The sequence below is a fragment of the Oryctolagus cuniculus genome, chromosome 21 (assembly GCF_051225735.1).
Source record: "Oryctolagus cuniculus isolate XC-2025 breed Fujian yellow rabbit chromosome 21, ASM5122573v1, whole genome shotgun sequence".
Classification (NCBI taxonomy): Eukaryota; Metazoa; Chordata; class Mammalia; order Lagomorpha; family Leporidae; genus Oryctolagus; species Oryctolagus cuniculus.
Window position 1 is genome coordinate 17,224,521 of NC_142887.1, and position 27,253 is coordinate 17,251,773.

The window sequence follows — 27,253 nt, forward strand, 5'->3', positions numbered from 1 at the left end:
GAAACTCTCAATTTTCCGATTGGTTTGTGTGGTTACTATTTCCTTACATGATCCTTTTTTTCTCAGGGGAATGACTAAGTCAGTTCAATAGGCTACGGCAGGGCAGGCCCACCTCTCCTTCCTGTCATCACCCGCAAAGCCACCCCACTCGGAGAACTGCTGCCTCGGCGCAGGGAGAGCTGGTCGCGGTGCAGGGGAGGGTGGTTGTTGAAAGCCCAGCCGGCCCCACAGCCAGGACGCTGGCCGTGCTCCGCTGAGCGCACCAAGGCCAGCGTGGCAGGGGAATCAGGCCGCTGCTCGAGGCAGCACGGGGCTGGGCTGGCAGGCACCTGTGAGGAGGTAACAGGCCCTGTGGGGACTGCAGGGTAATTGAATCAGCAGCGCTTCATGTGGCACAGAGCTAGGGCAGGAAAATAATGAAGTCTGCACTCAGCCACCGGGAGCTCCTCGGTCCAGCTGCGGAGGGGAACACAAGCTGCCGGGAGCAAGGCCACCGCACCTGGGCACTGTCCACACCGCGGCCGGGTCGTTCCGGGTCCTGGACGCTGCAAGATGGTCAGCAGCGTCCCTGGCCTCCACCCACCAGGCGTCACCTCCACGCGTGACAAAATGTCTCCAAACACTGTCAGATGTCCCCTGGTGGAGGGAGGCGGGAACTTGTTCCTGACTGAGAACCACTGCCCTAGAAAAACGAGAAAAGTGAGTTTGCGAATGTATGAGCTATTTGCTTGTAAGTCACACAGGGCTGACAGAGAAGGGGTGTGAGGCTGCTTTCATTTAAAAATGCCCTGGAGTAATAAGGAAGTTTAAAAAATTAAAAGTGGGGCCAGCACTGTGGAGCAGTAGGTTAATCCTCTGCCTGCGGTGCTGGCATCCCATATGGACGCTGGTTGTGGTCCAGTTGCTCCTCTTCCGATCCAGCTCTCTGTTGTGGCCTGGGAAAGCAGTACAAGATGGCCCAAGTCCTTGGGCCCCTGCACCTGTGAGGGAAACCAGGAAGTAGCTCCTGGCTCCTGGCTTCCTATTGGCCCAGCTCTGGCCATTATGGCCATTTGGGGAGTTAACCAGCAGATGGAAGACCTTTCTCTCTCTCTCCCCCTCTCACTGTATAACTCTGCCTCTCAAATAAATAAAATCTTAAAAAAAAAAAAAAAAATGTAGTCATGGGGCCGGAGCAGTGGTGCAGCAGGTTAAAGCCCTGGCCTGAAGCACCGGCATCCCATATGGGCGCCGGTTCTAGTCCCGGCTGCTCCTCTTCCCATCCAACTCTGCTATGGCCTGAGAAAGCAGCAGAGGATGGTCCAAGCCCTTGGGCCCCTGCACCTGCATGGGAGACCCAGAAGAAGCTCCTGGCTCCTGGCTTCGGATCGGCGCAGCTCCAGCCATTGCGGCCATCTAAGGAGTGAACCAGCGGATGGAAGACCTCTCTGTTTCTACCTCTCTCTGTAACTCTGTATTTCAAATAAATAAAATAAATCTTTAAAAAAATATATGGTTGTGTCACAAACAAGCAATCGATCCCAGGAAACAATAAAACATGAAATGGGGTTCACCTCACCAGAAATTAGACAGACACAAGTTAGAACACTGAGATGCACGGGCAGGGAGTTTGAAGATGGTAACACACCGGGGTGGGCATGGTGGCAAGCAGGGTAGGCCACCGCTGAGGATGTCCTTATCCCACACCAGAGCACTTAGGATCGAGTCCTGCCACTTCTTCCAAATCCAGCTTCCTGCCCATGTGCACTGTGGGAGGCAGCACATAACGGCTCAAGCACTTAAAAATCAAAGTTTTAGGATGCTGCTTGGGACACCTGCAGCACAAATCAGAAGTACCTGGGTTCAATTCCCAGCTCTGGCTCCTGACTTCAGCTTCCTCCTAATGCAGTCCCTGAGAGGCAGCAGTCAAGGCTCAGTAGTTGGGTTCCTGCCAACCATGTGGAAATCCTACACTGGGTTCCTTGGTTCCTGGCTTCAGCCCCACCCAGCCCTGGCTGTTGTGGGCATTTGGGGAGTAAACTAGCAAAGGGAGCTCTCCATCTCTTTGCCACTCATTAAAAAATCAAGAAAAATAGAGTTAATCATGTGTGTATAAAGTCAATTGAAATTGATCTCAGTAAAAAATGAGTGGGAATAAGAGAGGGAAGAGGAAGTTTCTAACTGTAAAGCTGTATAGTTCTGCATGCATTTATACAGACTTACTTCTAAGGGTACAGTTTAAAAACTTGCCACTGGGCCAGCGCCACGGCTTAATAGGCTAATCCTCCGCCTGCAGTGCCGGCACACCGGGTTCTAGCCCTGGTCGGGGCGCCGGATTCTGTCCCGGTTGCCCCTCTTCCAGGCCAGCTCTCTGCTGTGGCCAGGGAGTGCAGTGGAGGATGGCCCAAGTGCTTGGGCCCTGCACCCCATGGGAGACCAGGAGAAGCACCTCATTCCTGGCTTCAGATCAGCACGATGCGCCGGCCACAGTGGCCACTGGAGGGTGAACCAACGGCAAAGGAAGATCTTTCTCTCTGTTTCTCTCTCTGTCTACTCTGCCTGTCAAACAAAACAAAACAAAACAAAACAAAAAAAAAAACTTGCCACAGGACCCCAAATCCAATTAAGCTGGGTGGTAAAAATGCTATCTTAAGTGTTAAAGTGATCATATAGAAAGGATTAAGTGTTAAAGGGATCCTATAAATAAGATCAAATGTCTGATAATAATAGAATTAAAAAGGAGCAAATGTCCCAACATGGGAAGCAGTCCACAGAGCAGACTCAGAATGACAATCTCCTTAAATAGCACTCTGACCTCAGAATCAGCCCTTAAGGCATCTGGCCTGGCTGAAAAGCCCATAAGAGCATTTCAGGCATGGAAAGCCATGACACTATGGCAAAAAATGTCCCACATGAAGGAGCTCTGTGAAACCCCAGTGGACAGAAGAAGTGGCCATCTAGAAGGATGTACTTTTCTCCAAGGGAGGAGAGAACTCTCACTTTGCTTATGGCCCTAAATACTGAGGAAGATTGTGGATTCAAAAGCCTCGAGTGACCACTGATGTCATACAAAAGGGTATTAATTGTTAAATTAACAACAGGAATCACTGTGCACTAACTCCCCATGCAGGACCTGTGTCCTCAATGAGTTGTGCTATCAGAATTAACTGTAAAACTAATTCTCAGTTTTTCTGTATGTGTGCAAATTGTTGAAATCTTTACTTAGTACAGAGTTGGTCTTCTGTGTACAGTCAATTGAAAATGAATCTTAATGGAGGATGGGACTGGGAATGGGAGAGGCAGGAGGAGGAGGAGGGGTGGAATAGGGGTGGGAGGGTGGGTATGGCGGGAAGAATCACTATATTCCTGAAGTTGTACTTAGGAAATTTGTACTCCTTAAATAAAAGGTTTCTTTGGGGAAAAGGTGATACAAGATTAAAAATAAAGACAGAAAAAAAAGCCCTTCAATGACCACCCATTCAACTCTAGGAGCCCACCCACCCTCAATTCTTGCCCTCTACCCACTATTGCTCTCTGCTGAGCTCCAAGCCTACAGGCCCCTGCTCACACCAACACCTCGCAGCAGCCCTACAAGAGGCGGCTGCTGTGACCCCACTTCACGGATGAAAGGCCCAAAGACTCAGAAGAGTTAAGAAGCCAGCAGCATCCACTAACTCCAAGGCCCAACTGTAACGGGCCTATGAAGAGTGTGCCAAGTAAATGGTATCTCTGGTATCAATTAATGGAGTGACGCGAGGATGGTCAAAGCTGAACTGACACCAAATAAACAGTATCTTTGTACCAACTGTGTTTACAACTTATCTGCAAATCCCAAGGATGGGAGAAGCTTGCTTGGAATCTTGCAAACTCTGTGCCTGTTCACCGCAGTTCCCCGGGAACCAGCACTGACTGAGGCACTTCCAGGAGGCCCTTTGGGGAGCAGAGGGAGGCGCAGCTGCTGCTCCAAAGTCCCCTCTGCTCTTCCAGGCACTGTGGAGCTCACCCTTCACTCGCAGCCGCGGGGCGGGCTGTCCAGGCCCACCTCACTGCCGATCAGGCCCTCCATGGCGGGTGCCCCTCAGCCTCAGAGCCGGGCACACACACTCTACTCTGTGCTCCTCTCCACTGCAGCCTACCTTGTCTCCACACCTCCAGCAACAAGCGAGCCGAGGAAGATGCAGAACCGAGGGAGACACTTTAGATTACCCAACTTCCTTCAGCCGAAAGCACTCGGGATCTCACACATTTCCTAAAGGCTCACCATCCAGCCCACGCTTTGCTAGGCTCTGTGCATATAAAAGTCAGACAAGCTCCCCACTTGAGAAACCCTTGGTCAAGGGAACCAGAAATAATGCGCGGTGGAGAATGGGGATCTGTATGGGAGGCCAGAGAGGCTGACCACCTGCAGAGGCTTGGGTGGCCTGGCTCCCCCACGTGGTCTGAAGCACCCTGAGTTTCCAAAACAGTGAACACACCCCTAACGGATTTAAGTACAAAAAACATACCCCACAGCCAGATGGAAGTGACCTTTGGATTATCTGCCAGATTTGGATATTTATGCCACCTCACCCCTCTTTGGACCTGGACGACTGAAATCTATACGCTCTCAGGGGAGACGCTCAGGGATGAGTCAGCGCTGCAGTGGGCAGGGGCAGTGGCAACGCTGGACTGAGAATTCGAGATGAAGCTCTTGTTTGGGTTTTGTCATGAAGTCTCAATGGGGATCTGGAGGTCGCGGCACCTCTCACCATTTCCCCGTCTGCAAAGCAGAAACACAAGCAAGTGCAAACCTCTTCCTGTAAGGCCGCAGGTACCGGGTGTGAAAACGTTGAAAATACACGACGTGCTGCTCAAGTCAAGGTCGGAGAGGCTCCGTAAACAGGCACAGGCTGACCTCTGACACAAACTGCTCACGTTAAATCCAGGTTACATTACTCAAGCGTGGCAACAAGCTCAACACAGAGGCTGCTAGCCGGGTCAACCTAGGGAAGACTGACGCTCAAATCCCACAGCGCGGTACCGGAAAGGATGAGGCTGATGAAAACAGGCATACGGGCCAGGGTTCCCTCCCACTCACAGAAGCTTTGATTTTAGCGCTGCTGAGTACACACAGGATCTGAGAAGCCCAAGGCAAACAGAATAGATTTCCTGGGGCCTAATAATGAAAAAACAATTGCCTGGCAGTTTACCCTCTAGGAAAGCTTATTCCGGGGAGCCAATGACCTTGGGATAAGTGTAAGATACACACACAGCAGGAGGAGGAAGTGAAAGGACACAGCAGAAAGCAAACAAGGCCCAAGAGAAAGAAAGCACCAGTGGGAAAAACAGATGCTGAAAGGGGGTCATGGAAGCAGCAGTTTGCTCTGAGGTCAGGCAACCGAGCGGCAGAAAAGATGAGCAAGACCTTGGCTGAGTCCAGGGAAGAGCCGGGCCTCCCAAGCCCAACAGCAGTGCCATGCAAGGCAAAGGATGTCTTGATCCTAGGACCAAACGCTCTTCCATGTTCCAGCTGAAAATCGCAGGGGTCTGAGCCTGTACACCGAGGACATCCCGGCAGCTGTCACGCGGCTCTTTCCAGGCTGTCAGGCACATGCACGTCACCCACTCAGGTGAGCTAAGAATCTCTTGCAGTCCTCTGGGAGAAAAGTCAGGATTTCTTTCCTTCTTCTCAAATCAGGGAAGTTGATCATTGTACCTACACCTCCCAAAGCTGAAAGCAACAGAGAACGAACGAACAAACGAATGACGGCACACCGCAGGCTGCTAACTGCATCTCCACTGAGGAACCACCTTCACAGTGGCTTCTGGGACAGGACGAGAGGCAGCGGCCCAGGGTCGTCCCGAGGCTCCCCTCGCGCCAGGGCCGAGGGGACCGCTGTGATTTCAACACAGCACAGGAAACGCGAAAACGGCAAGCCAGGAGCGCCCAGGCAGGAGACACGTGCAGAGAGGACCTGGGGCGTCCAGGCAGGAGACACGTGCAGAGAGGACCTGGGGCGCCCAGGCAGGAGACACGTGCAGAGAGGACCTGGGGCGCCTCAGGTCTGGCCTGGGGTCCGAGTGGAGCAGTCTCTGAGTTCTTGGGCAAATTCCGAGGCCAGGACACAGTTAACAGGTGGTATTCAGGGCTCACTTCTAGAGACACTGGTAAATACCTACAGAGAGCATTCATTCGAAGAGACAAACATTCCAGAGGCAAAGTGATGCTGTAATTCACGTAACACAAGGACCAACGACCAGAACAAAATTTCCTTGAGTGTATTTGACTAACCGGCAAGGCGCATTCCCATATACAACTTTACAACTTTCCCACCATGCCAGAAAAATCCAATAAATAATTTTACAGTGAAAGGGCCCATGGCAAAACTGGAGGTGAACACCTGGCCCGAGGAGCACGCGCCGGGGCCGCGTCCTCTCCGAAGGCCGCCACCCTCACCCGGCCCACGGTCTGTCCTTGGAGAGCGGGACAAGCCAGGCTCCAGGCCGCTTCACAGAACAGCTCCAGCTGGCAATGCCTGGGCAGTGCGCGACCAAGGAAGGTCACAGCCAAGGCCTCCTCACGCTGCCCGTCTTCTCCCCGTGGACCAGCCTGGGTGCTGCAGCCCAGCTCCAGGCGCTGAGTTCATCAGAGGGGGCTCCTTGCCCCAGCCACCCAAGCAGGCAGCGCCCATCACGCAGGGAACAGCTCGGGCGGGCTCTCGCCATAGCAGAACTTTGCTATGGGATCCCTGTAGGTGTTCTCATGTTGCACGCTCTGTGGGCAAAAGGGAGACAGGAGGGTGGTGAGACACAGCAGAGTTGCACACAGAGAGCAGAGCGGCCGGCAGACACGGCCTGCAGGAGGCGGCCCACGTCCATCTCCACACCCACTAGAGGCGCCCAGGCACTTTGCGGAACAAAGGGTGCTCCGCACAGTGCCAGTGAAGGGCATGAAAGTGACATCGCCGCAAGGCTGCTGCTTTCCACGCCCACCAGTGAGCTTCTTAGCAACACAGCCGTGACCTCGGCGACTCAAGACACTTATTCTTTTTAAATGACCGAAAACAGGTTAAGATCCAGAGGGTGTGTGCACCTGATCCTGCGCTCCGAGAACCTCAGTTCCTGGGAAGGAAGCCCAGGCTCGGGAGGCGTCTCGTAACGCTCGTGTGCCCACAGGCGGCTGCGTGCGCCGAGGCCCAGCGTACCACGCAAACCTCACAGGACGAGCAAGCTGTGGGCATGATTTAAGGCACACAATCATCCCTGATGGCTAATTTTTCAGCAATTTGTTTTCATACAAGCAACTTGCGTTTTTGGCTCATCTACAGTTCTCTAATTACCCTGAGACCAATGCTAAGCAACTGAATCGTAAGTATTAATCCAATTTAATAGACATACAGCCAAAGCATCTTTCTTGGGATACTGTTATCAAAACACATTGAATGGCAACTGGGAAATCTCTGTTTATAATAAAAGGCAAAGTCAGAAAGGATGGTAGCTTCACGGAAGACTGGAAATACCCCCGGGTTTTATCGGTTAAGCAAAGAGAAGACTTGGCCTTTCCCAGCACTTCGGAACGAGAGGATCGGAACCCAGCGAGTCGTGCGTGCCGCCTTCCTCCACAGTCCCTCTGAAGCCATTCAAGCGGAAAGCTCTTCAAGCAAAACAAGACCGTCAGGAACGTCTTCATGTTTTCCAGCGCTCATTATAATCCCTGCAACACTTACCCAGGGATACTGAATACCCTCTGAACAAACCAGACACACAAAAAGGGGCGGAAAAGCAAAAGGCGGAGGACAGAAATCTGGCAAAGGGTACGAGAGCGACAGGGAACGCCAAATGACGCCGCGACTAGAAGCCAGGAGAAGTGTGCTTGTGTGATCAACACGTCTGCTGGCTTCACCAAGAGGCCTGCGACAACTGCCCAACGGGGCGTCGAAGAAGCAGGCGCTTCCTGCGGCAAGTGCGATACGCGACGACCAAAGAGCAGCGCATTTAATGACAGCATGCTGATACGCACCGAGAGCTGAGAGCTGGACACCCTACACCCGTCTTGGTGTGTTCCTAACCACCACCTGTTCCTGCCCCTTGACTCCTAAAGTAAACCGTAACTTTGACCCAGAACAGATTACTGCTTACTCTAAACCGCAGTTGCTAGAAAGCCATCATTAAATCTCACAGACGGGGTGGGGGACGACTTCTCTAGGCAGCTGGAATGCGAGGACTCCACTCAGATTTCAAAATAAGTTTGAGCTCACACTCAAAGTGTGAACGTGCCAACCAGAGAGGAGACACAAGCCTTGACTGAATGCAAAAGCCGTGCTTCCCCTACCTTGGACAAAGCTTGAATCTCAAGCTGGCATTCTAAGCATCATCACTCCACCCAACACAGCAGGGCTCCGTGCGCCCCTCCTCTCCACATCACCAACCCAAAGTCTACCTTCTTGTTTTCCCCCAGCCCGACTCTCACGCCACCCTACCCACCCCCCCTGCCCCCAGCGGCAGCTCACAGCCTCTGACCTGGGATGAAGTCCTGCATTTAGCCAAGCACAATTCAAAGTGATCCTCGACTGCCATGAAGAGGTTCTGGAACGCCACGGCCGCCCGGTTGAGGAAGCGCTCCAGGAGAAGTTGCTATGGAAACAAAAGTTGTACCTGTAATAAATTCCAGACTAAGGCAGCACAAGGTAACCTTGGAAATCCCTCCTAACTAAGAGAATGCTGACCCGAGGAGGGAGGAGGCTGGGGGCCAGGGACCTTATTCATGAGATTTCTGATTAGCAACACAATGATCCACCCTGCAGAAGAACCATTCAGGGCACTGGAAGACAATGGCTACTGTACCATGCAGCTGGTTCTTTTCTGCCTCCAGGAAAAGCCTAAAGCTCACGAGAACACAAGGGAGCAGCTCCCGTACCTTGTTGGGCTGCAGGCAGCAGGAGACGCAGTACTCGTAGGCGCTGCAGCAGCCGTTGGACAAGCAGCCGTCGCAACAGTACTGCTTCGTGCTGGGGACGTTGACGTTACAGCAGCCATTCACCAGCAGATCTTTCCTTTCACACACGTACCCTGAAAGTCGGAGACTGACCTTAGCATGAAGTCAGCAGGTGCCTTCCCTGCGAGGCAGCAATGACCGTGCTGCACACAAAAACACGGATGCCAAATCTGGAGTCTGGGCGTTCTCAGCACCTGGCCCTCATATGCTAAGGGCTTGCTTTCCCCAGGCCACAGTTCTGGGAAGCAGGGCCTCTTACGTCATAACTGGGCTTTGGTCATCACTTGCCTACAGCAACCTTTCAGTCTACGATCATGTCCGGGCTACATTTTCCTATCCTAACTTAGGCAAGCCACTCTTCCAGCTGGGCCTAAAGAAAGAAAAATGTCTTTTTTTTTTTTTTTTTTCCAAACAAAAATCTGAGGGGCCAGTGCAATGCGTTAATGCCCTGGTCTGAAGCACCAGCATCCCATATGGGCGCCGGTTCGAGACCCGGCAGCTCCAATTCTTGTTTAGCTCTCTGCTATGGCCTGGGAAGGCAGTAGAAGATGGCCCAAGTCCTTGGGCCCCTGCACCCACATAGGAGATCAGGAAGAAGCTCCTGGCTCCTGGCTTTGGATCGGCACAGCTTCAGCAGTTGAGGCCATCTGTGGAGTGAATCAGCAGATGGAAGACCTCTCTCTAACTCTTTCAAATAAATAAATAAATCTTTTTAAAAAAAAAAGGTTTTAAAAAAAATCTGAAACAGGAAAAGCCAGAGGATTCTGAGAGGGGACACAGTCACAGTTATCCTTTGTCAACTGGCTGAAGGGAAACAGTCCCAGCTAACTTACAAACTGAGGTAGACTGTTGGCACCCCCGCATGCCAGGGATGTAAACTCCCTTCCGCATCAGGAAACACAATTCTCTAACATCCAAGGCAGAGAATGTCCAGCCCCCCCAACCCCCACAAGCCCATCGTCTCTAAACACACGCCCTCTGACCCCACGGATTCACACACACCTTTAGGGTAAGAGGCTCCTTACAGAAGCTACGCTACTGCTCGGAGCTGCTCAACACAGTTCTCTGCATCCTTCTGGGAGCAGGACAGAGAAATGCAAGAATAACTCCGCAGGGCCACGCTGTGGCCCCGGGAGACTCGCAGGTGTGCGTAGGAGCTCAAGGTGCAGGCTCAGGCTCCCAGGAGCCGCAGGTGCAGAGCAGCTGTTCCCAGCATCCTTCCACTCCAAATGCCCCAGCTTCTTTTCCTCAGAGACTGAGACTTGTAGGATATGGCTGTTTTCAGAAACCGCTCCGGAAAACATTCTGTACAGGCGCAGGAGGCGCCAGCAGAGCGGCGATGGAGGCGAGACGAGCAGCGCCGCACTTCGCACCTGGCACACTGAGGCCTCCAGAGAGGCTCTCGCTACCGGGGAACGGGTGCCTTCGCTGTGGATTATGCTGTTCTGTTTCCTAAGAGAGGATGATCTAACGTCATAGGAAATGTTTCTCAGGGTCTTCCTAACTATCCCTAAGCATTGTTATAGGGTTTATAAACAAACAAACAAAAAAATCCAAGTAAGTATTTTCTCAAAATCCTGCCCCAAGTGATAGACACACCCTGATTCCATCATCTCTCACAGGACGTGACAGGCGTGTGGCCCAACTCCCACCTTCTTTGTGCTTTTTCCCACAGTCAAGGGCCAGCATCTCAGGCTCCTTTGTCTTCGCAGGGCCCACCTGCAGCGGTTGGCCTGGAAACTGCAGCTCCTCCTACCCTCCGGGCAAAGAAAGCAAGCCCACGGGGCCCTCACTTCTCATCCTTCACATCCTCAGGCAAATGCTATTTCCAACAGGTGTCCGGGAGGACTGCAACCTCAAAGTGTGCGGCTATTGCTTGGGAAATGAATTTCCAACCACTGAAAAGCCTGGAACCCTACATCGTTGTCTGATTTAATAGTGCATTCCCCAGGCAAGATTCACGTGGCACTGGCCTGCTCAGTAATTATGGAAGTTTTCTTTATTAAACTACTTACCTCTCTCTCCTTTTCATGGAGTTTATAAATAACAAATACCATGGCTCGGATTTTTACTGCTTCAGCGAATGACTCACTCTCAGAATTTTTTACTCAAGGAGTCTGAGAGGGTTTGTCTCACCTAAATTATTCAGGAAAATATTATTTTCTGTCTATGATCAAAGAAAATGGTAAACTGCATTCATAACTCAAGGCTAAAATTTTACCTTTTCTGCATGAAGTAAGCCCTGAACTCCAAGTCAGGCTGGCTGGTGTCAGTCACAGGTCTACCCACTGACTACCCACATCATCTCTTCTCATTTCCCTTTCACTCCGTTTATAGACAGAACGGGTGGGCATTTGGCCTAGTAGTTAAGATGCCCACATCCCATATCAGAATACCTGGGTTCTATACCCAGTTCTAGCTCCCGACTCCAGCTTCCTGTTAATGCAGACCCTAGGAGGCAACAGCTACGCTTCAAGTAACTAGAGCCCCGTCACCTCCATGGGCGGTCTGGATTGAGTTTCAGGCTCCTGCCTTCGGCCCAGACCAGCCCCACCTATTGTGGGCATCTGGAGAGTGAAGACGTGGATGGGAACACGAAAACACTCTCCCAAGCCACGTTGCCACCACAAGGAACCCAGGGGAGCACTTCTGTGTGGCACTTCCAGCTCTTCTACCCCAGCCAGCCAGTTTTCCTCCAACTCCGGTCTTCATTTCCAAGTAATCTCTCTGGTTGGATGATTCTGAGGCTTGAAAACGTTCTGGTTCTCATTTTGCAGAGAATACAACCTACTTTTCCCTAATCAATAAGTGCACTGTGGTTTCCATGTTAAAGACAGCATGCGTCCTCACTGACTTCAGCTTTCTTGTGCACGAAGACGGCAGTGCCAGGCCACCTCTACAGTTTGCATGCTGTCACCTCCATAATCCACCTGTTCTGAGACTCGGACACTCACTCTTACAAGCAAAAGCTTGTAAATTTTTGCTTGTATTTTTGCTTGTATCTTGTATTTTGCTCCCAGCATTTGCAAACCGCCAGTTGAAGAGAAAAATCTGTGAAAGTAATTAAGGAATTTTGAACACTGGGTATTTGCTATTCAGGAGAAACTGTGACGTTTTTATGTGGTAATAGTAACGTGTTTAGGTTGTACAAAGGAGTCTTTGTCAATCCAGGGCAAGCTCCTTAATCTCTTGGTGCCTACACCTTCATCTATAAAATGAGTGCAGCCTCACCTTGTAGGATGATTCTTGCAAAATCAAATATGATGTTCAGGGAATGCATGTAGCCCAGTGCCCAGCACACAGCAGAAACTCAATCAGTGGGAGCCAAGCACAGCAGTTTTCCTTCGGAAAGACTACCTTCTTGTTTTTTTTTTTTGTTTTTTTTTTGTTTTTTTTGTTTTTTTTTTAAAGATTTATTTATTTATTTGAAAGTCAGAGTTACAGAGAAAGAGGAAGAGACACAGGGAGAGATCTTCCATCTACTGGTTCACTCCCCAAATGGCTGCCATGGCCAGGGCTGGGCCAGGCAGAAGCCAGGAGCTTCCTCCAGGTCTCCCACACAGGTAGCAGGGGCCCATACCCTTGGGCCATCTTCTGCTGCTTTCTCAGGCCATTAGCAGGGAGCTGGGTCAGAAGTGCAGCAGCTGGGACACCAACTGGAGGTCACATGGGATACTGGCACTGAGGGTGGTAGTTTCAGCTGCTCTGCCACAAGGCCAGCCCCAGAAAGACTGAGGAAAAGCCCAGCAGGTGTCTATTCCAGCTGCCCCACCAGAGCAGAAATCGCTGTTCTTACAGCTTCAGAGAAAGCACAGAAAACCTTATCAAACACACTGATGTTTCTACTGTAAGACTAACACATTTTGAAGCTTCTTAATTCATTTGGAATCATCTGGCCAGCCAGTCAACAAGTACCTTTACCATGCGTCAACACTACAGATACCATTCAGGTGAACAAGGAGGAATTGAACTCTTACCCTACCGAGTTCATCATCAGGTCTGGCAAGACCAGGAAACACTGGGGCTGAGGCGAGACTGGCAGGAAGCGGCCAATGGGCTGATGCATGACAAAATGCTAACGCCAGAAGTGCAGGCACAACGACCTTCTAAGAATCACAGCCATCACACCAAGCTTCTCTGGCACTGAAGGGAACCCAGAATGATGAGCAAGAAGGCAAAGCGATGGGAGAAATGCTGGAAACGTGCAAGACAGGAAACTGCACCGCAGGGGGAGCCCTGTGAAGACAAAGACCCTGCACACAGCCCCACGAGCACGGGCATGTTCAGAAAGTCCATGGAAGCAATGACAAAGGGTTTCCAACTGACCTTTGTAACTACGAAGTTTTCTACACTTGACCTGAGCTCAGAATTGATTTTTTAAAAAATCATGAAAAATGTGTATTTCATGAAAAAACTATGCATGGATTTCAAAACTGTTTTGCATTAAAATAAACCTACCTTTTTCTCTTAAGATTTACTGATTTATTTGAATGTTACAGTGACAGAGAAGGAGAGCTAAAGAAGAGAGATCTTCTATCTGCTGGCTCATTCCCCAAATGCCTGCAACAGACAAGGCTGGGCCAGGCCAAACCCAGGATCTCAGAACTCCATACAGGTCTCCCCCTTGGGCAGCAGGGTCCTAAGTACTTAGGACATTGCCATCTGCTGCCTCCCAGACACAGCAGCAGGAAGCTGGATCAGTAGTTCAGCTGGGACTCTTCCGGGTGTCCTGATAAGAGATGTGAGTGCCCGGATCTGGCTGAAAAGCCCATGAGAGTATTTCAGGCATGGAAAGCCAAGACACTCTGGCAAAAAGATCTCTGTGAGTGAGATCCCAGTGGAAAGAACAGGTCTTCAAAGAGGGAGGTGCCTTTCTCTGAAGGGAGGAGAGAACCTCCACTTTGACTATGACTGTGTCTAAACAAGATAAGAGTCGGAGAACTCAAGGGGCTTCCATAGCCTTGGAAACTCATAACTGGTGCATAGGGAGATTACTGATGCCATAAACAGGAGTGTCAATTGGTAAAGTCAACAACAGGAGTCACTGTGCACTTACTCCTCACGTGGGATCTCTGTCCTTAACGTGCTGTACACTGAGGCTTAATGCTATAACGAGTACTCAAACAGTATATTTCACTTTGTGTTTCTATGGGGGTGCAAACGACTGAAATCTTTACTTAATGTATACTAAACTGATCTTCTGTAAAAAAAAAAAAAAAAAAAAAAGAAAGAAAGAAATTATCAATTCCCAACTTGACTCTCACTGGGATTAAACATGACAATAGGTCTGATCTGATTTCATCATCATTTAAAAAAAATCATCTATTATTTTTCACTTTATGTTTCTGTGTGGGAGCAAACTGTTGAAATACTTACTTAAGGTATACTAAGCTGATCTTCTGTATATTAAGATAATCGAAAATGAATCTTGATGTGAATGGAAGGGGAGAGGGAGTGGGAAAGGGGAGGGTTGTGGGTGGGAGGGACGGTATGGGGGGGGAAGCCATTGTAACACATGAGTCGTACTTTGGAAATTTATATTCATTAAATAAAAGATAAAAAAAAAAAAAAAAAAAAAGAGATGTGAGTGCCCCACAGGGCGGCTTAACCCACTGTACAACAACGCCTGCCCCTAAACTTATCTTTTGTTTACATTTTCCATGAACTTTTTAAGTACCCTATTGTCTCCTGACTGTCAGGAGAGGACAGGGAGTCAACCTTACCCAGCTCATCTGTGATGAGGTGCTTCCCCTGAATGGAGTTCCGACACTGATTGCTTGGCCGGCTGCTATTGCCCAAGTTGAACTGCACTTTCCATGGGATGGGCTGATCATGGTCTTGAACCTGGAGGAGACTCCGATCTCTCACTGCCCTCTCCTCCTACAAAGAGACCATAAATCAGAGGTTAATTTCTCTTCTTGCAATCTCAGACATTTTTCATAGAAACTCCAGTAAAAGGACAGAAACACTGCAAAAAGCTTGCAATACTGCACTCCTGTGGTGTAAGCAAAGCGTGAGCCAAAGTCAACATGAACCTACACAAAAAAGCACAAAGTAAGGGCTGAGCTTCAAAGCTGGCAGACTCACCAGCACTGCCCTGAATGACCTGCACATTTTTAACATGCACAAAGCTGTTAATCTTACGGGGGGGAAAAAACCTGGAGAGGTTTTGAGCTTCTTCTGATGGCAAGTCAAAAGAAACAAATTCATTGTGGGATAGGATGCAAAATGCAAGCTTACTTTTTTTTTTAACTTTTATTTAATAAATATAAATTTCCAAAGTCAGCTTATGGATTACAGTGGCTTTTCCCCCCCATAACTCCCCTCCCACCCGCAACCCTCCCATCTCCTGCTCCCTCTCCCATTCCATTCACATCAAGATTCATTTTCAATTATCTTTATACATGTAAGATCAATTTAGTATATATTAAGTAAAGATTTCAAGCAAACACACTTTTAAAACCACAGAGGAACCTCGCTTGTGCCTGTCATCTCCCGTCTATAGCACACGGTGTCTTCCATTTGCGGTTACAGGCACTTGGGTACACACAAGGGGACACTGAATTGGGGGGCCGATGTTCAGGGCGAGATGGAGCACGCCAACTGGCCAATGTCTGTGGTGAAAGCATCCTGCATGCGGACCCTCACAAGGCTACTCTGGAAGAAGACATCCAGTCCCACCAGCCTGCTCCCAGACCCACCGAGGGGAGAGCAGCCAGGAGGCAACGATCAAACCCATCCTCCCAACCCTGAAGCTATGCCAGGGCTCACTATACTGAGCTTTCAAAACTGCTTTCTTTCTACTACTAAGAGACTATGGGGGACGGTGCCCACATATCAGGAAGCAAGCCAAGCATGCGACAGTCATCTTCTGAATGCTTTATTACTGCAAAACAAAACCACCAGGAGACTCACTCCCAGAGGTCTGCAGGTACTTTATTCACCATTCTAACAGAGTGCTGTGGCTTTTCCCCTTAAGAATGATCCATCATAGGTCACTTGCTAAGAAAATGGTAATAACCTTGAAAACGTGATGGCAAATCTTATACATTAAGAAAAAGCACACATTTTTGGTTACTGAGATTTCTTTAGGAAAATAATTTGGGAAGAGCAATTAATATGTAAAATACATGTGTCCACACACACACTATGCTTTAGAAAACCCAGTGCAAAGGAGATGCAGAGAAGGTCTAGCACAGCACTGTCCCAAGGGGAGAAAGGGCCTGGACACTCAACAGCAGAAAAGTGACCGAATCAGCACCAGCCAGCATACGCCTATCATCAAAAGCAACCCAGATTCCTCTGGGATCAAGCTCAAGTAGCAATTCTTTTTCAGTATTTATTTACATTTATTTGAAAGGCAAAGTTAGAGAGAGAGAGAGGGAGACACAGAGATTTCCATCCACTAGTTCATTCCCCAAATGAGCACAATGACCAGGGCTGGGCCAGGATGAAGCCAGGAACTAGGAGCTTCTTCTGGGTCTTCCATATGGTGGCAGGGGCCCAAGCACTTGGGCCATCTTCCGCTGCCTTTTCCAGGTGCATTAGCAGGGAGCTGGATTGAAAGGGAAGCAGCCAGGACTCAAACCGACACCCATATGGGATGGTGGTGTTGCAGGAGGCAGCATAATCCACTATGCCACAATGCCAGCCCCAAGTAGCATTCTTAAACCTGACGTACTTTAGATTATATAGGGAGCTTAAAACAATTCTGACTCCTGAGCCTCCCCACAGAATGAGAAAACAACCTCTGTGGATGAGACCTGGAAATCAGTATTTGTATAGCAGAGAGATGAAGGCCAGTGCTGTGATGTAGTAGGTTAATCCTCCACCTCCTGCACCAGTATCCCATGTGGGTGCCGGTTCTAGTCCTCTTCCGATCCAGCTCTCTGCTATGACTTGGGAAAGCAGCAGAGGATGGCCCAAGTGCTTGGGCTCCTGGCTTCAGATCGAGCCAGCACTGGCCGTTGTGGCCATTTGGGAAATGAGCCAGTGGATGGAAGACCTTTCTGTCTGTCTGTCTCTCTCTCACTGTCTGTAACTCTACTTCTCAAATAAATAAATAAAAATCTTAAAAAAAAAAAAAAAAAGGCAGACAGATGATTTTAACACTTGGGAGGCAGAGCACTGGATATCTAGGGTGTACCAGGTGGAAAAGCAAGGTGCAAAGTAAAATGCATAATTACAACAAAATAGTATGCTAAAATTCTGACAATATACGTACACAGAGAGGTTTGTAAGATCAGAGACAAAGGGATGGAAAGAAAGACCATAGGCTATCTTTAATCACCTGTGAGGAATGCTTTACTTTGAAATTAAAATGATAAAAATATTAAAGGGACAGGAAGCTTATTAGCAATAGCAGAAACTAGGCAAAGAGTCTATGAGTAGTCTATACTGTCTTTGCAACTTTCCAATAAATCCATAGCTATTCCAATACGAAAAGCTTATTTAAAAGAATGATTACCAACATTACAGACAAAAACTGCCCATAATCCCATCCCTCAAGTAAAACTGTATTTGTTTTTGCATATTAACTTTTAGCCTTTAACCCCGGTATTTACAGAACAAATCAGGATGCACTGCTTTCAGCTCATCATGACACTAATTGGAGAGTAAAACATTTCCAAGGACCTACATTATCCTGATAATCACATTTTCAAGGCTATGTAATAAGAATCCATCATGTTGATGTGCCATAATTTAGCAAACACATCCTCTACAGATCAACATTAACCCTGGGTTTCTGTTGTCACAGAATGTACTGCAATAACATGTAGAGCTTTAAAAGCATTCTCTTGAATAGTCCAAAGTAAATGCTACAGTGCCAAACTTGCCAAAAGTTACATGTACCCTTTGTAACCTTACCGCCGGTTATGTACTGTCCGTAACCTTACTGCCAGTTAAGTTAACAGAATTTACATTCTCAAGTCTACCAGTATGGGGTTTTGTTCTTGAATTTCTTAAGTGTAGAACAGTCCTCCAATGTGGCTTTAATTTCTAGTCTGCCCCTCCCTTTTGTTCTTTTAAAAGAAAGAACTGGCATAGCAGGAGGACAGGCTGCACAAAACAACATCTGTATTCCTCGGTTGGTGCAAGAAGAGGAGCTAAGTGCAGGAGTCTTGGGGATTTGGGACAAATCACTCAGGGGCATCGTGCTTAGCTACCAGCAAATTCACCCCCTCTGCCCTTCTGGGACCCTGTGGCGGTCAGCTGCATAACTAAGCCATGTGCAAACTCAACTGAGCTGCAAATACTACTCTAGACAAATTCATAGCCATAAGGACCCACCACAAGGCTGGTCGCCGTACAGCAAACTGGCTCTTAGGACAAGGTTAGGAGTGCTCTTAGGCATTATTCCCAAGCTATCCTGTTATTCTTCCTGAAAGAAAGCAAGAGTTCACCGGCAAGTGCATCCCGGAAGGACTTCCGCTACACACTACACTTCTGGTAAACAGGAAAGCAATTCTCCCAGCACTTGAGCTTGTTTTCAAACATGAATACCCGAGACCTTGCCAAAGGAGCGCGTGAGTAAGGCGGAGATGACACAACAGCAAATACAATGAATTGGCTCATGTTCGCTTTTCTCAAGACCCAGCCTTGCCAACGGGGTGGGGAGGGAGCACCGAGGGAAGTTCTCCCAAACTGATGCACCTAACCAATGAAGCTGTCTCAACTTAAGCTTTTCCATACATACACACATGAACGCACCCCCCCCACACACACACAGTGCCATATTCCAAAGTATCAAAGTTCACCCAAGTGCTATGATACAGAGACAAAGGTAGGATCTCTGTTCGCAAAGTGCCTCCAGAGCTGTTGAGAGACAGGCATCATCAATCAGCACAAGCAGCCACTGTGGACACTTAGAGAGGTGTCCACACAGGATACCAGGAGAGAACAGGCACAGAAAGCAGCAAAATCACACGAGACCATCCTTGCAGAGGCTGCAGGGCTGCAGAATGCACTGATGCTACTACAGGTTACTTTGTCTCCGGCTTTAAAAGGGCTGCATTAATTGCTGTGTATTTTTCAGGGGTTAAAGAGTCAAATGAAATCAATGTTCCATGTAAGTAGCAAAGCACTGAAACACAGGCATCACAGTCAGGTTGTGGGTCCCAAAAACAGGCAATAAAGGCAGAGGAGCACCCGAATGTCTAATATCTGAGGAATGCTAAATGCAGCCCGGAAAACTGCAGTCATAAAAAAAGCTGCACACACAAAAAGCTTTTACAGATAGGGAAACACTTATATATGAAGTAAACTAACAGAACGCTGCAATTATGTTCATAAACAAATGTGAAAAATGAGAGTGGGGTGGGCACTTCCCACCTGCAGTGCCTGGACTGAGTCTGGCTTTGTTCACAACTCCAGCCTCCAGCTGAGGCACACCCTCTGAGGCAGCAGGTGACAGTCAGTAGTTGCCAGGGTTCTCACCTGGGCCCCATGCCTCCCGTGGAGTCAGGCCCTCCCTGCCACTCCACCATACCATCCTGTTTGTTTTGTGTCACAAAACATTATTTGGAATCATTTTGCTTAGTATCTCTCCTTCTTACCCCTGCCCCCAGCAGAAGCATGGAAACTTGGCCTGCTCTGTACCCAGGATGGTGCTGGGTACACACTGGGTGTTCACCACCTGTGCGTTAAAGAAACACACCCAAGTCACGTCATCCACCTGCCACCCCCAAAGCTCTCCCCCAAAGGCCTCCTCAGCACTGTCACTAATTTCTCCTGTGCTCCCATCTCTTAGCAATGAGGAAGGAGCCCCCAAAGCATTCAAGACATGAAAACCAGAGAAAAGAGGAATTCAAGACAGTAGTTCAGCTTCTTCTAGACAAACAGCTGCCGCATCTGCTCTGCAAGCTCACGGTGTCCCCGCACAAGAGCCCACGAGCCATCGGTCACAGATGAGCTCCGCCCCCCATAGCCAGCCTACCAGCTCCACGTACAGCTGAAGAACCTGAGGTGAAGGCAGACGAAGCAAACTCGACTCCGGGCACAGAGCTGGTGCGCAGCCAACAATGGCGGCCAACTCAGGTGCACGCAGCAGCTGCTAGTCCGAAGGGACTCAGGGGTGGCACTGTTTCTGGTCCCATAACCCTTTACATTTTTCATCTTAATTTTTTATTTGAAAGGCAGAGACAGAGATGAGGTGTTGGGGAGTGGAGGGGAGGAAGCGTCTTCTCAGCTGCTTCATTCCCCAAATGCCTACAACAGCCTGGACTAGACCAAGCCCAAGTCAGGAGCCAGGAACTCCACCTGGGCCCCTGAGCAGGCAGCAAGGCCCATGACCTGAGTCACCGCCTGCTGCCCCAGGGTGTGCTTCAGCAGGAGCTGGAATCAGAACTGGAGCAGGGAGCGAAAGGCACTGAGATGGGATAGGGCTATTCCAAGTGGCATTCTAACCACTGAGCCAAGTGTCCTCCCACAGTCATACTCTTACAATGGCAAGGACCCTAACATGCGGTCTTCAATGACTTGCAAAGGGTGATATTTGCTTTAATGAAAATTAGAATCTAAATTCTTGAGATATTTTAAATCAAGTACTTATTCATTTGAAAGCAATGAACTCATTGCATGTTAGCTCAATGTTTGTGAAAAAATGTTGAAAAAAATAAAATGAGAAGAGGAACAATGTTTTCCTATTTCTGCAAATCTTTCCAACATCTGGCTTAATAGAAGCCAGCTGGGGTCACACAGCTACTTCGGCCTTCAATCCACAAGGTTCGGTGTTTGGGCTGAAGCATGTGAAGAAACTCCGCCTCACACAGATGTGTAGCTGGGAACAGGAGTGGAGACAGATAGTATCAGCATTTGCAGAAAATTGTGGACACCAAATACCGCACTAAATCTAAGTGCAGTTTCTTCAAAGTTCTTTGCAAATGGCGCAGGCACTTTGGAAAACAGCCATGCAATTTCCTAAATGTTAGGCACAGGGTTAGCACCTTACCCACAAGAAATGAAAACGCAGGCCCACATGCAAACTCGTGAACCAGTCTTCTCAACAGAACTACTCACAGGGGCCCGAGGCAGCACCGAAGCAAACGCACACCGATAACAGATGGACCAACACACGGCCTCAAGACCGGTGGCAGGGAGACGGGAACAAACACCTGGAAATGCCACTTGACACTGTCCTAGCCAAAGCAGGCCATGTGGCCTTCCTACCTGCAGACAGGGAGGGAGGGCTGATCCCACTGTGCACCCAGGAGGGGGCCAGGCAAGGGTGAATGAGTGAGGCCCAGAGGAGGAGCATCTCCCAGGACCTAACGCACGCAGTCGGTTCAGTGCCCCGGCTATTTCTAGACTGGAATGAAGACCTCTGCTGACAGAGTGCCTGTTTTTTTCCAGAGAAGCCAGAAGGGAAGATTTATATGAAATCTCATACATTTTTAATCCCATTTTTAAAAAGCACTGTGTAAGCAAAACCAAACACTGCACGGAGTCTGTTTCATCTCTGTCACAATGGCTATGAATTAATGTGGGTTTTAAAGTCACGCAGATCTCAGATTCCCACTTGGAACCTTCACAAAAGAACAACAGCCTCTGTGAAGAATTCCTAGACAGTGACAAAAAGAAACCCAACAGTCAAATGGTCAAAAGAGGTAAGTCAATACAAAGAGCAGAACAGTTAAATTAGTAAGAATCCAGAGAAACCGGGGCCAGTGCTGTGGTGCAGTGGGTTAAGCTGCTACGTGGCACACTCGCATCCCGTATCAGAGTGTCTGGATTCAGTCCCACCTCTGCTTCTGTCTAGCCACTTGCTAATGCACGTGCTGGGAGACAGCAGGTGGGCTTAAGTATGTGGGTCCCTGCCATCCGTGTGGGAGATCTGGCTCCAGCCTGGCCCCGGCACCAGCTGTTGCAGGAATCCGGGGAGTGAACCAATGGATGGAAGATCTCTTTCTTTCAAATAAATAAAAACATTAAGAGAGAACAAAATGACATCCTACACCAAAATGAACTCCAAACAAAGCCAAGATGTAAAAACAAAAGGTAAAATAGGAAAAAGATACAAACCAGTCATGCTTGGAAAATCCAGCCCAAATGGCCTGAAGTATATGAACATGTGCTATGCATATGAAAACACACATTGAAATGTGAGTGCTGTCTGTCAGGCATCAAACTGCAGGGCAGAAAGGCTGGAAATGCTATGTCAGCACAGACACAGGCAAAGTGGCACTTCCTGACATTTCTGTTAGCACACACGGATGTGACCTGAAAACCAGGCACAGAACGCGGCAGCAGGCCACTGGCTGCGAAGCCAGCTGCACAGGAGGAGAACCCGCAGTCGCACAGGACTACGAGCTGAACGTCTGTGTCCCTTGAAAATTTACGCGGAAGCCTTTATCCCAGGTCTGATCGTATTTGGAGGTGGGGCCTCCAGGAGATAACCAGGTTTCAAAGAGGTGAGGGTGGTGGAGCCCAGACGACAGGCTGACACCCTCAGAGCTCTCTCTCCACCATGTGAGGAGGAAGAGGGCCCTCACCAGCTGTGGAATCCTCAGCACCGGGTCTTGGACTTCTAAGCCTCCAGCATAAATGCTCCTCACTGAAGCCACCTGTCTTTGGCAGTCCACCCTTGCAGCCCAAGCTAAGACACATGAGCTCCCCTCACATCTCCTTCCTCACTTCACAGTGCTCTACATTTAGTTCAAAGTGCTGCTGTCTCCCTCTCTCCATGGAACAATCAGGAAACAGTTCTGGGTTGGTGCCATGGTGCCATGATTAAAGTCGCCGCCTGGGCGCCAGGATCCCATATGGGCACGGGTTCCAGTCCCAGCTGCTCTGCTTCCAATCCAGCTTCCTGCTAATGTACCTGGGAAAGCAGTGGAAGATGGCCCAAATGCCTGGGCTCCTGCACCCACGGGGGGGGGGGGGGGAGGACATTCCTGGCTCTTGGCCCAGCTCAGGCAATTGTGACCATTTGGTGAGTGAATCAGCAGATGGACAACCTCTCTGTCTCTTCTTCTCTAACTCTGCCTTCCAAATAAATTAATCTTAAAACAACAACAACAAAAAAAGCAAAAACACTGCCCAATAATTCTAGGTTTTTTTGTTTGTTTGTTTTTTAAGATCTGCTTATTTATTTGAAAGGCACAGTTAGAGAAAGGCAGAGGCAGAGAGCGAGTGAAGTCTTCCATCTGCTGTTTTACTCCCCTGGTGGCCACAACGGCCAAAGCTGCACCAATCCAAAGCCAAGAGCTTCTTCCAAGTCTCCTAAGTGGGTGCAGGGGCCCAAGCACTTGGGCCATCTTCTACTTCTTTCCCAGGCCACAGAAGAGAGCTGGATCGGAAGTACAGCAGCTGGAACTTGAACTGGTGCTGCACCACAGCACCGGTCACTCTAGGGGGTTCTTACTCTCTCCCATCTCCACTAAAACAAATTATAGTCACAAGTCACAGGTTTACCAAAGAACACTGTATTATTACTTGTTTTAAATGAGGATGGTGTGCTGGAGTGCCAGGGAAGCGGTGCTGGGGAAGGCCACAGAGCACCCGAGCCAGGCCGTGGAAGTGAGCAGAACTCTCCAGACTGAGAGGAGAGGGGAAGGCAGCCCAGTTAGGCTCATGCATTCGTCCAACAGGACGAGGTTCCTGTTCTCAAGAAGTTCTATTCTAAAATGAAGAGAGAGGTGAAACAGATAAACAAGCAAATGAACAGGAAATATTCTGTTAATGAGCAGTACCAGCTGCTCCACTTCTGATCCAGCTCTCTGCTATGGCCTGGGCAAGCAGTAGAAGATGGCCCAAGTGCTTGGGCCCCTGCACCCACGTGGGAGACCTGGAGGAAGCTCTAGGCTCCTGGCTTCGGATCAGTGCAGCTCCGGCCAGTGTGGCCAATTGGGGAATGAATCAGCGGATGGAAGACTTCTCTTTCTTTCTCTCTCTCTCTGCCTCTCCTCCTCTCTGTGTAACTCTGACTTTCAAATAAATAAATATATCTTTTAAAAAAATATTCAATCCTGGAGAAATCCTGGAATGGAATCTGGAGTTCTATCCAATTAAGAACCTGAAGAATCACACATGGGAGAACAGCATGATCTGATTTTATTTTTAAGATTTTGTTTATCTGAAAGACAGAGTTTCAGAGAGAGAGAAATCCTCCATCTGCTGGTTCACTCGCCAAATGGTCGTAATGGCCAAAGCGGGGCCAGACCAAAGCCAGGAGCTTCTTCTGGATCTCCCACATGGGTTCAAGGGCCCAAGCATTTGGGCCACAGTCCCTGGCTTTCCCAGGCCCATTAGCAAGGAGCTGGATCCAAAGTGGAGCAGCTGGGACTCGAACCAGTGGCAATATACGCCACAACGTCAGCCCCAGTCTAATCTCTTTAAAGATCATCAGCCCCACTGCCAGGCAGCGAGCAGACTGAGAGACAGGAAGGGTCAGAGGTGGTGGTGGCTTGGCCGAGGGTGACAGCAGGGACAAACAGAAGAATGAATAGGTGCAGGAGACACTGAGAAGGCAGGGCCCGTCTTTCAGATGCAGGAATGAGGGAAAGGAAAGATGAGGCCTCTGTGGCCTGAACTACCTGGTGAACGGCAGCGCTGCTTCCGGAGAGCGGGGTGGCTGCAAGAGGAAGCTGCACCGACAAGAAAATCCAGAGCTCCTTCTGGCCAGGACGAGAAGCCTGCACACCACTGACACGAGACATCAAGGGACGGGTGCCTAGCTGCCATGTGAGATGCGTGCATCTGAGTGCACGGGTTGTCTCAGCTACTCTGCTCTGATCCCACTCCCTGCTAACGTACACCCTGGTTTGAAGCAGTACTTGGGTCCCAGAAACCCACGTGGGAGACCTGAACTGAGTTCCCGTCTCCTGGCTTCAGCCCAGCCCAGCTCTGGTGTTGTAGGCATTGGGAGGGCGAACCAGTGAATGGACAAACACCTCTGTCTGCCTTTCAAATAAAATGACAATGAGAGAGAGAGGGAGAGAGGGAGAGAGGGAGAGAGGGAGAGAGGGAGGGAGAGGGAGGGAGAGGGAGGGAGGGAGAGAGGGAGGGAGGAAGAGAGGGATGGAAGGGAGAGAGGGGGAGAGGGAGAGGGGGAGGGGGAGGGGGAGGAAGAGGGGGAGGGGGAGAGGGGGAGAGGTGTGGGGTCAGCAGAAACTAGGATGGTGGTTACCAGGGACTTTTGCTGAGCAGTTTCAGCTTTTTCAAGATGAAAAGAGTCAGGGAGACGGAGGGTGGTGATGGCTGCCCAACACCAAGAAAGCACTTAACATCACCAGACTGAACACTTAAAATGGTTAAGGGACTCTTTCCCTTTGGCCACTGCAGATCCTGCTATTGCCATGGGCTGCTGTCCCGCCCAGTGCTGTGCCCAAAGTCTCACGTCTGTCCAGGGGTCCCAGATGCCAAGATCTGTGTGCTAGATCTGGGCCAGAAGGCAAAAGTGGATGTGTTCCCACTGTGTAGCCGTAAGTGACAGCTGAACAAAAGCAGCTCTCTCAGGCCATGGAGACGACCCAGATCTGTGCCAACAAGTACGCGGAAAAAAGCTGGGGCGGAAACCGCTCCCACGTTCGAGTGCAGCTCCGCCCCTTCCGCGTCATTCACATCCAAAGACGCTGACCTGTGCTGGTGCCCACAGGCTCCACACAAGTAAGTGAGCTGCTTCTGCAAAGACCACGGACACAGCGGCTTCGCACTGGCCAAGTCATCACGTCCACCCGTTCCAAACAAGAACAAGGAACGAGGGACTGGGGCCTATGCGGGGCCAAGTTCAAGTCCCCTGGCTGCGAGAAGATCCACATCTGCAGGCAGCGAGCTCTAACAGGTTCAATGCAGATGAACCTGAAGATGTCTCAGACGGCTGTGGGGTCAGACACCTCCCAACCACGGTCCCTTCCTCTATTCTGCCCTCTCCCTCATCAAACAACCAATAACAAATCCTGTCTGCCATTAAAAAAAAAAAAAAAAGGTTGAAAAGTATGACGTCATGAGTATTCGACCACAGAATACAGCCTGAAAAATAAAGAAGAGAGATGGAGCGGGCAACGGGACATAGGCGGTCAGGTTTGCCGCACAGGTGGAGGCCCCGGTGACAAACGGGGGATGCTCGCAGCATACAACTGGTACTGAAACAGTGGCTCAGAGATCACCGTCAGGTGGACACACTCAGAGGCCCACCAGACGGAGAAGCGACACCTTGTCTGAGCGGTGACAGAAACGAGTCACAGAAGCCCGGCGGCGCCCAGGATCACCCACACACCTGCGCCAGCGAGACAGCCTCGCCACCCAGCCTGCGGGCGGAGGGCTGGATCCGAGTCGCACCTCCCACTGCCCAGCCGCTAAAACGGGGGTGGCCAGGCTGTTTTATCTACTTCTCTTCGCTTCTATTTTCTATCCACGACCACGACCCTTGAGAGAGGAAGGCGGACCTTTGAATGATTATTCCGGACGACAGCACAACCCAAGGCCGTCCTGGGTACACCCCGGGGTGGACTTAAATTGCCATCTCTCCCAGAAAGTCTCACACGGAAGAAAACGAGGAGAGAGAAAGCCAAAGAGGATTCCTGCCAACCTCGAGTCCACCGAGGCACTTGGGGGGCTCAGCACAGCCCCCCGAGGGGCGGCCTCCCCGGCCGAACCCTCCCTCCTGAGGCTCGGTGTCCTCGCGGTAATGCGAGGACCCCCAGCGCCCCCAGAGCCGCCGCGAGGGTGAGACGGGAGGACGCCCGCCCCCACGGCCCCCGACCGGGCAGGTGCAGGCGCCCACCGCGTCGCGCCGGGCTCCCGTCCCAGCCAGCTCTGGCCCTGGCCCGGCAACGCCTCCCGCCCCCGGCCCCCCGTCCACGGGCAGGTCCCTCCGCCCGTCCCGAGACCCGCGTCTTCGGACCCTGGGACGCACGGGCGGCCACTGACCTGCTTGAAGGTGCTGCTGAGGAAGTAGACGAGCGAGAGCCCGAAGACGAGGGCGAGCACCCACCTCTTCCGCAGAAGCCGGCGCCACACCATGGCCGCCAGGTTCACCATCCCGGCGCGGACGCAGGGCGCGGCGGCCGGGACGCGAAGCGTGGCAGGCCCGGAGACCCGGCGGCATGGCCCCTACGAGCCGGACCGGCTCATGCCTCGCCGGGAGCACCGGCCGCGGGACCCTCAGCTGAGCCAGCTCCCGGCAGCCTCCCCGCGCCGGCGCACGTCGCAACACGTGACACCCGGCGCGCCCCGCCTCCCTTCCTGGGCGTCACTGGCCCACCCCTCCTTACCATTGGGTCCTTGAGGAGTGGAGGTCTCCTATTGGCTAAAGTCTGCGAAGGGGGCGGGCAATCGTTTCCAAGCGACCAGAGCAGCTGT

At 50.4% G+C, this 27,253-nt stretch overlaps 1 protein-coding gene and 1 non-coding gene across 3 annotated transcripts; one reads left to right on the forward strand and one right to left on the reverse strand.

Annotated features, from left to right (window-relative positions):
* On the reverse strand, positions 1-27,083 carry SPRING1 (SREBF pathway regulator in golgi 1). Of its 2 annotated transcripts, none has more exons than XM_070065975.2 (5): positions 26,822-27,083; positions 14,677-14,833; positions 8,876-9,027; positions 8,479-8,592; positions 1-682 (listed from the first exon to the last, which is right to left on the reverse strand). In XM_070065975.2, exons 1-5 carry the CDS (start codon positions 26,930-26,932, stop codon positions 626-628), a joined length of 591 nt encoding a protein of 196 aa, XP_069922076.1. In that variant the 5' UTR covers positions 26,933-27,083; the 3' UTR covers positions 1-625. The 2 variants fall into 2 exon arrangements, with proteins under 2 accessions (XP_069922076.1, XP_069922075.1); XM_070065974.2 differs by lacking the exon at positions 1-682 and adding an exon at positions 6,223-6,733.
* On the forward strand, positions 13,252-13,319 carry LOC127484774 (small nucleolar RNA U2-30). Its single transcript, XR_007911984.1, has one exon. It is a non-coding gene; the product is annotated as a small nucleolar RNA U2-30 (small nucleolar RNA).
* Positions 27,084-27,253: the final 170 nt, after the last annotated feature.

Coding starts and splice junctions, on each gene's coding strand:
- SPRING1 (XM_070065974.2), bottom strand. CDS start 26,932: ATGGTGAACCTGGCGGCCATGGTGTGGCGCCGGCTTCTGCGGAAGAGG. Junction 14,834..26,821: donor TCAGCAGCACCTTCAAGCAG/GTCAGTGGCCGC, acceptor GTCTCTTTGTAG/GAGGAGAGGGCAGTGAGAGA. Junction 9,028..14,676: donor CCTCATCACAGATGAGCTGG/GTAAGGTTGACT, acceptor TCCGACTTTCAG/GGTACGTGTGTGAAAGGAAA.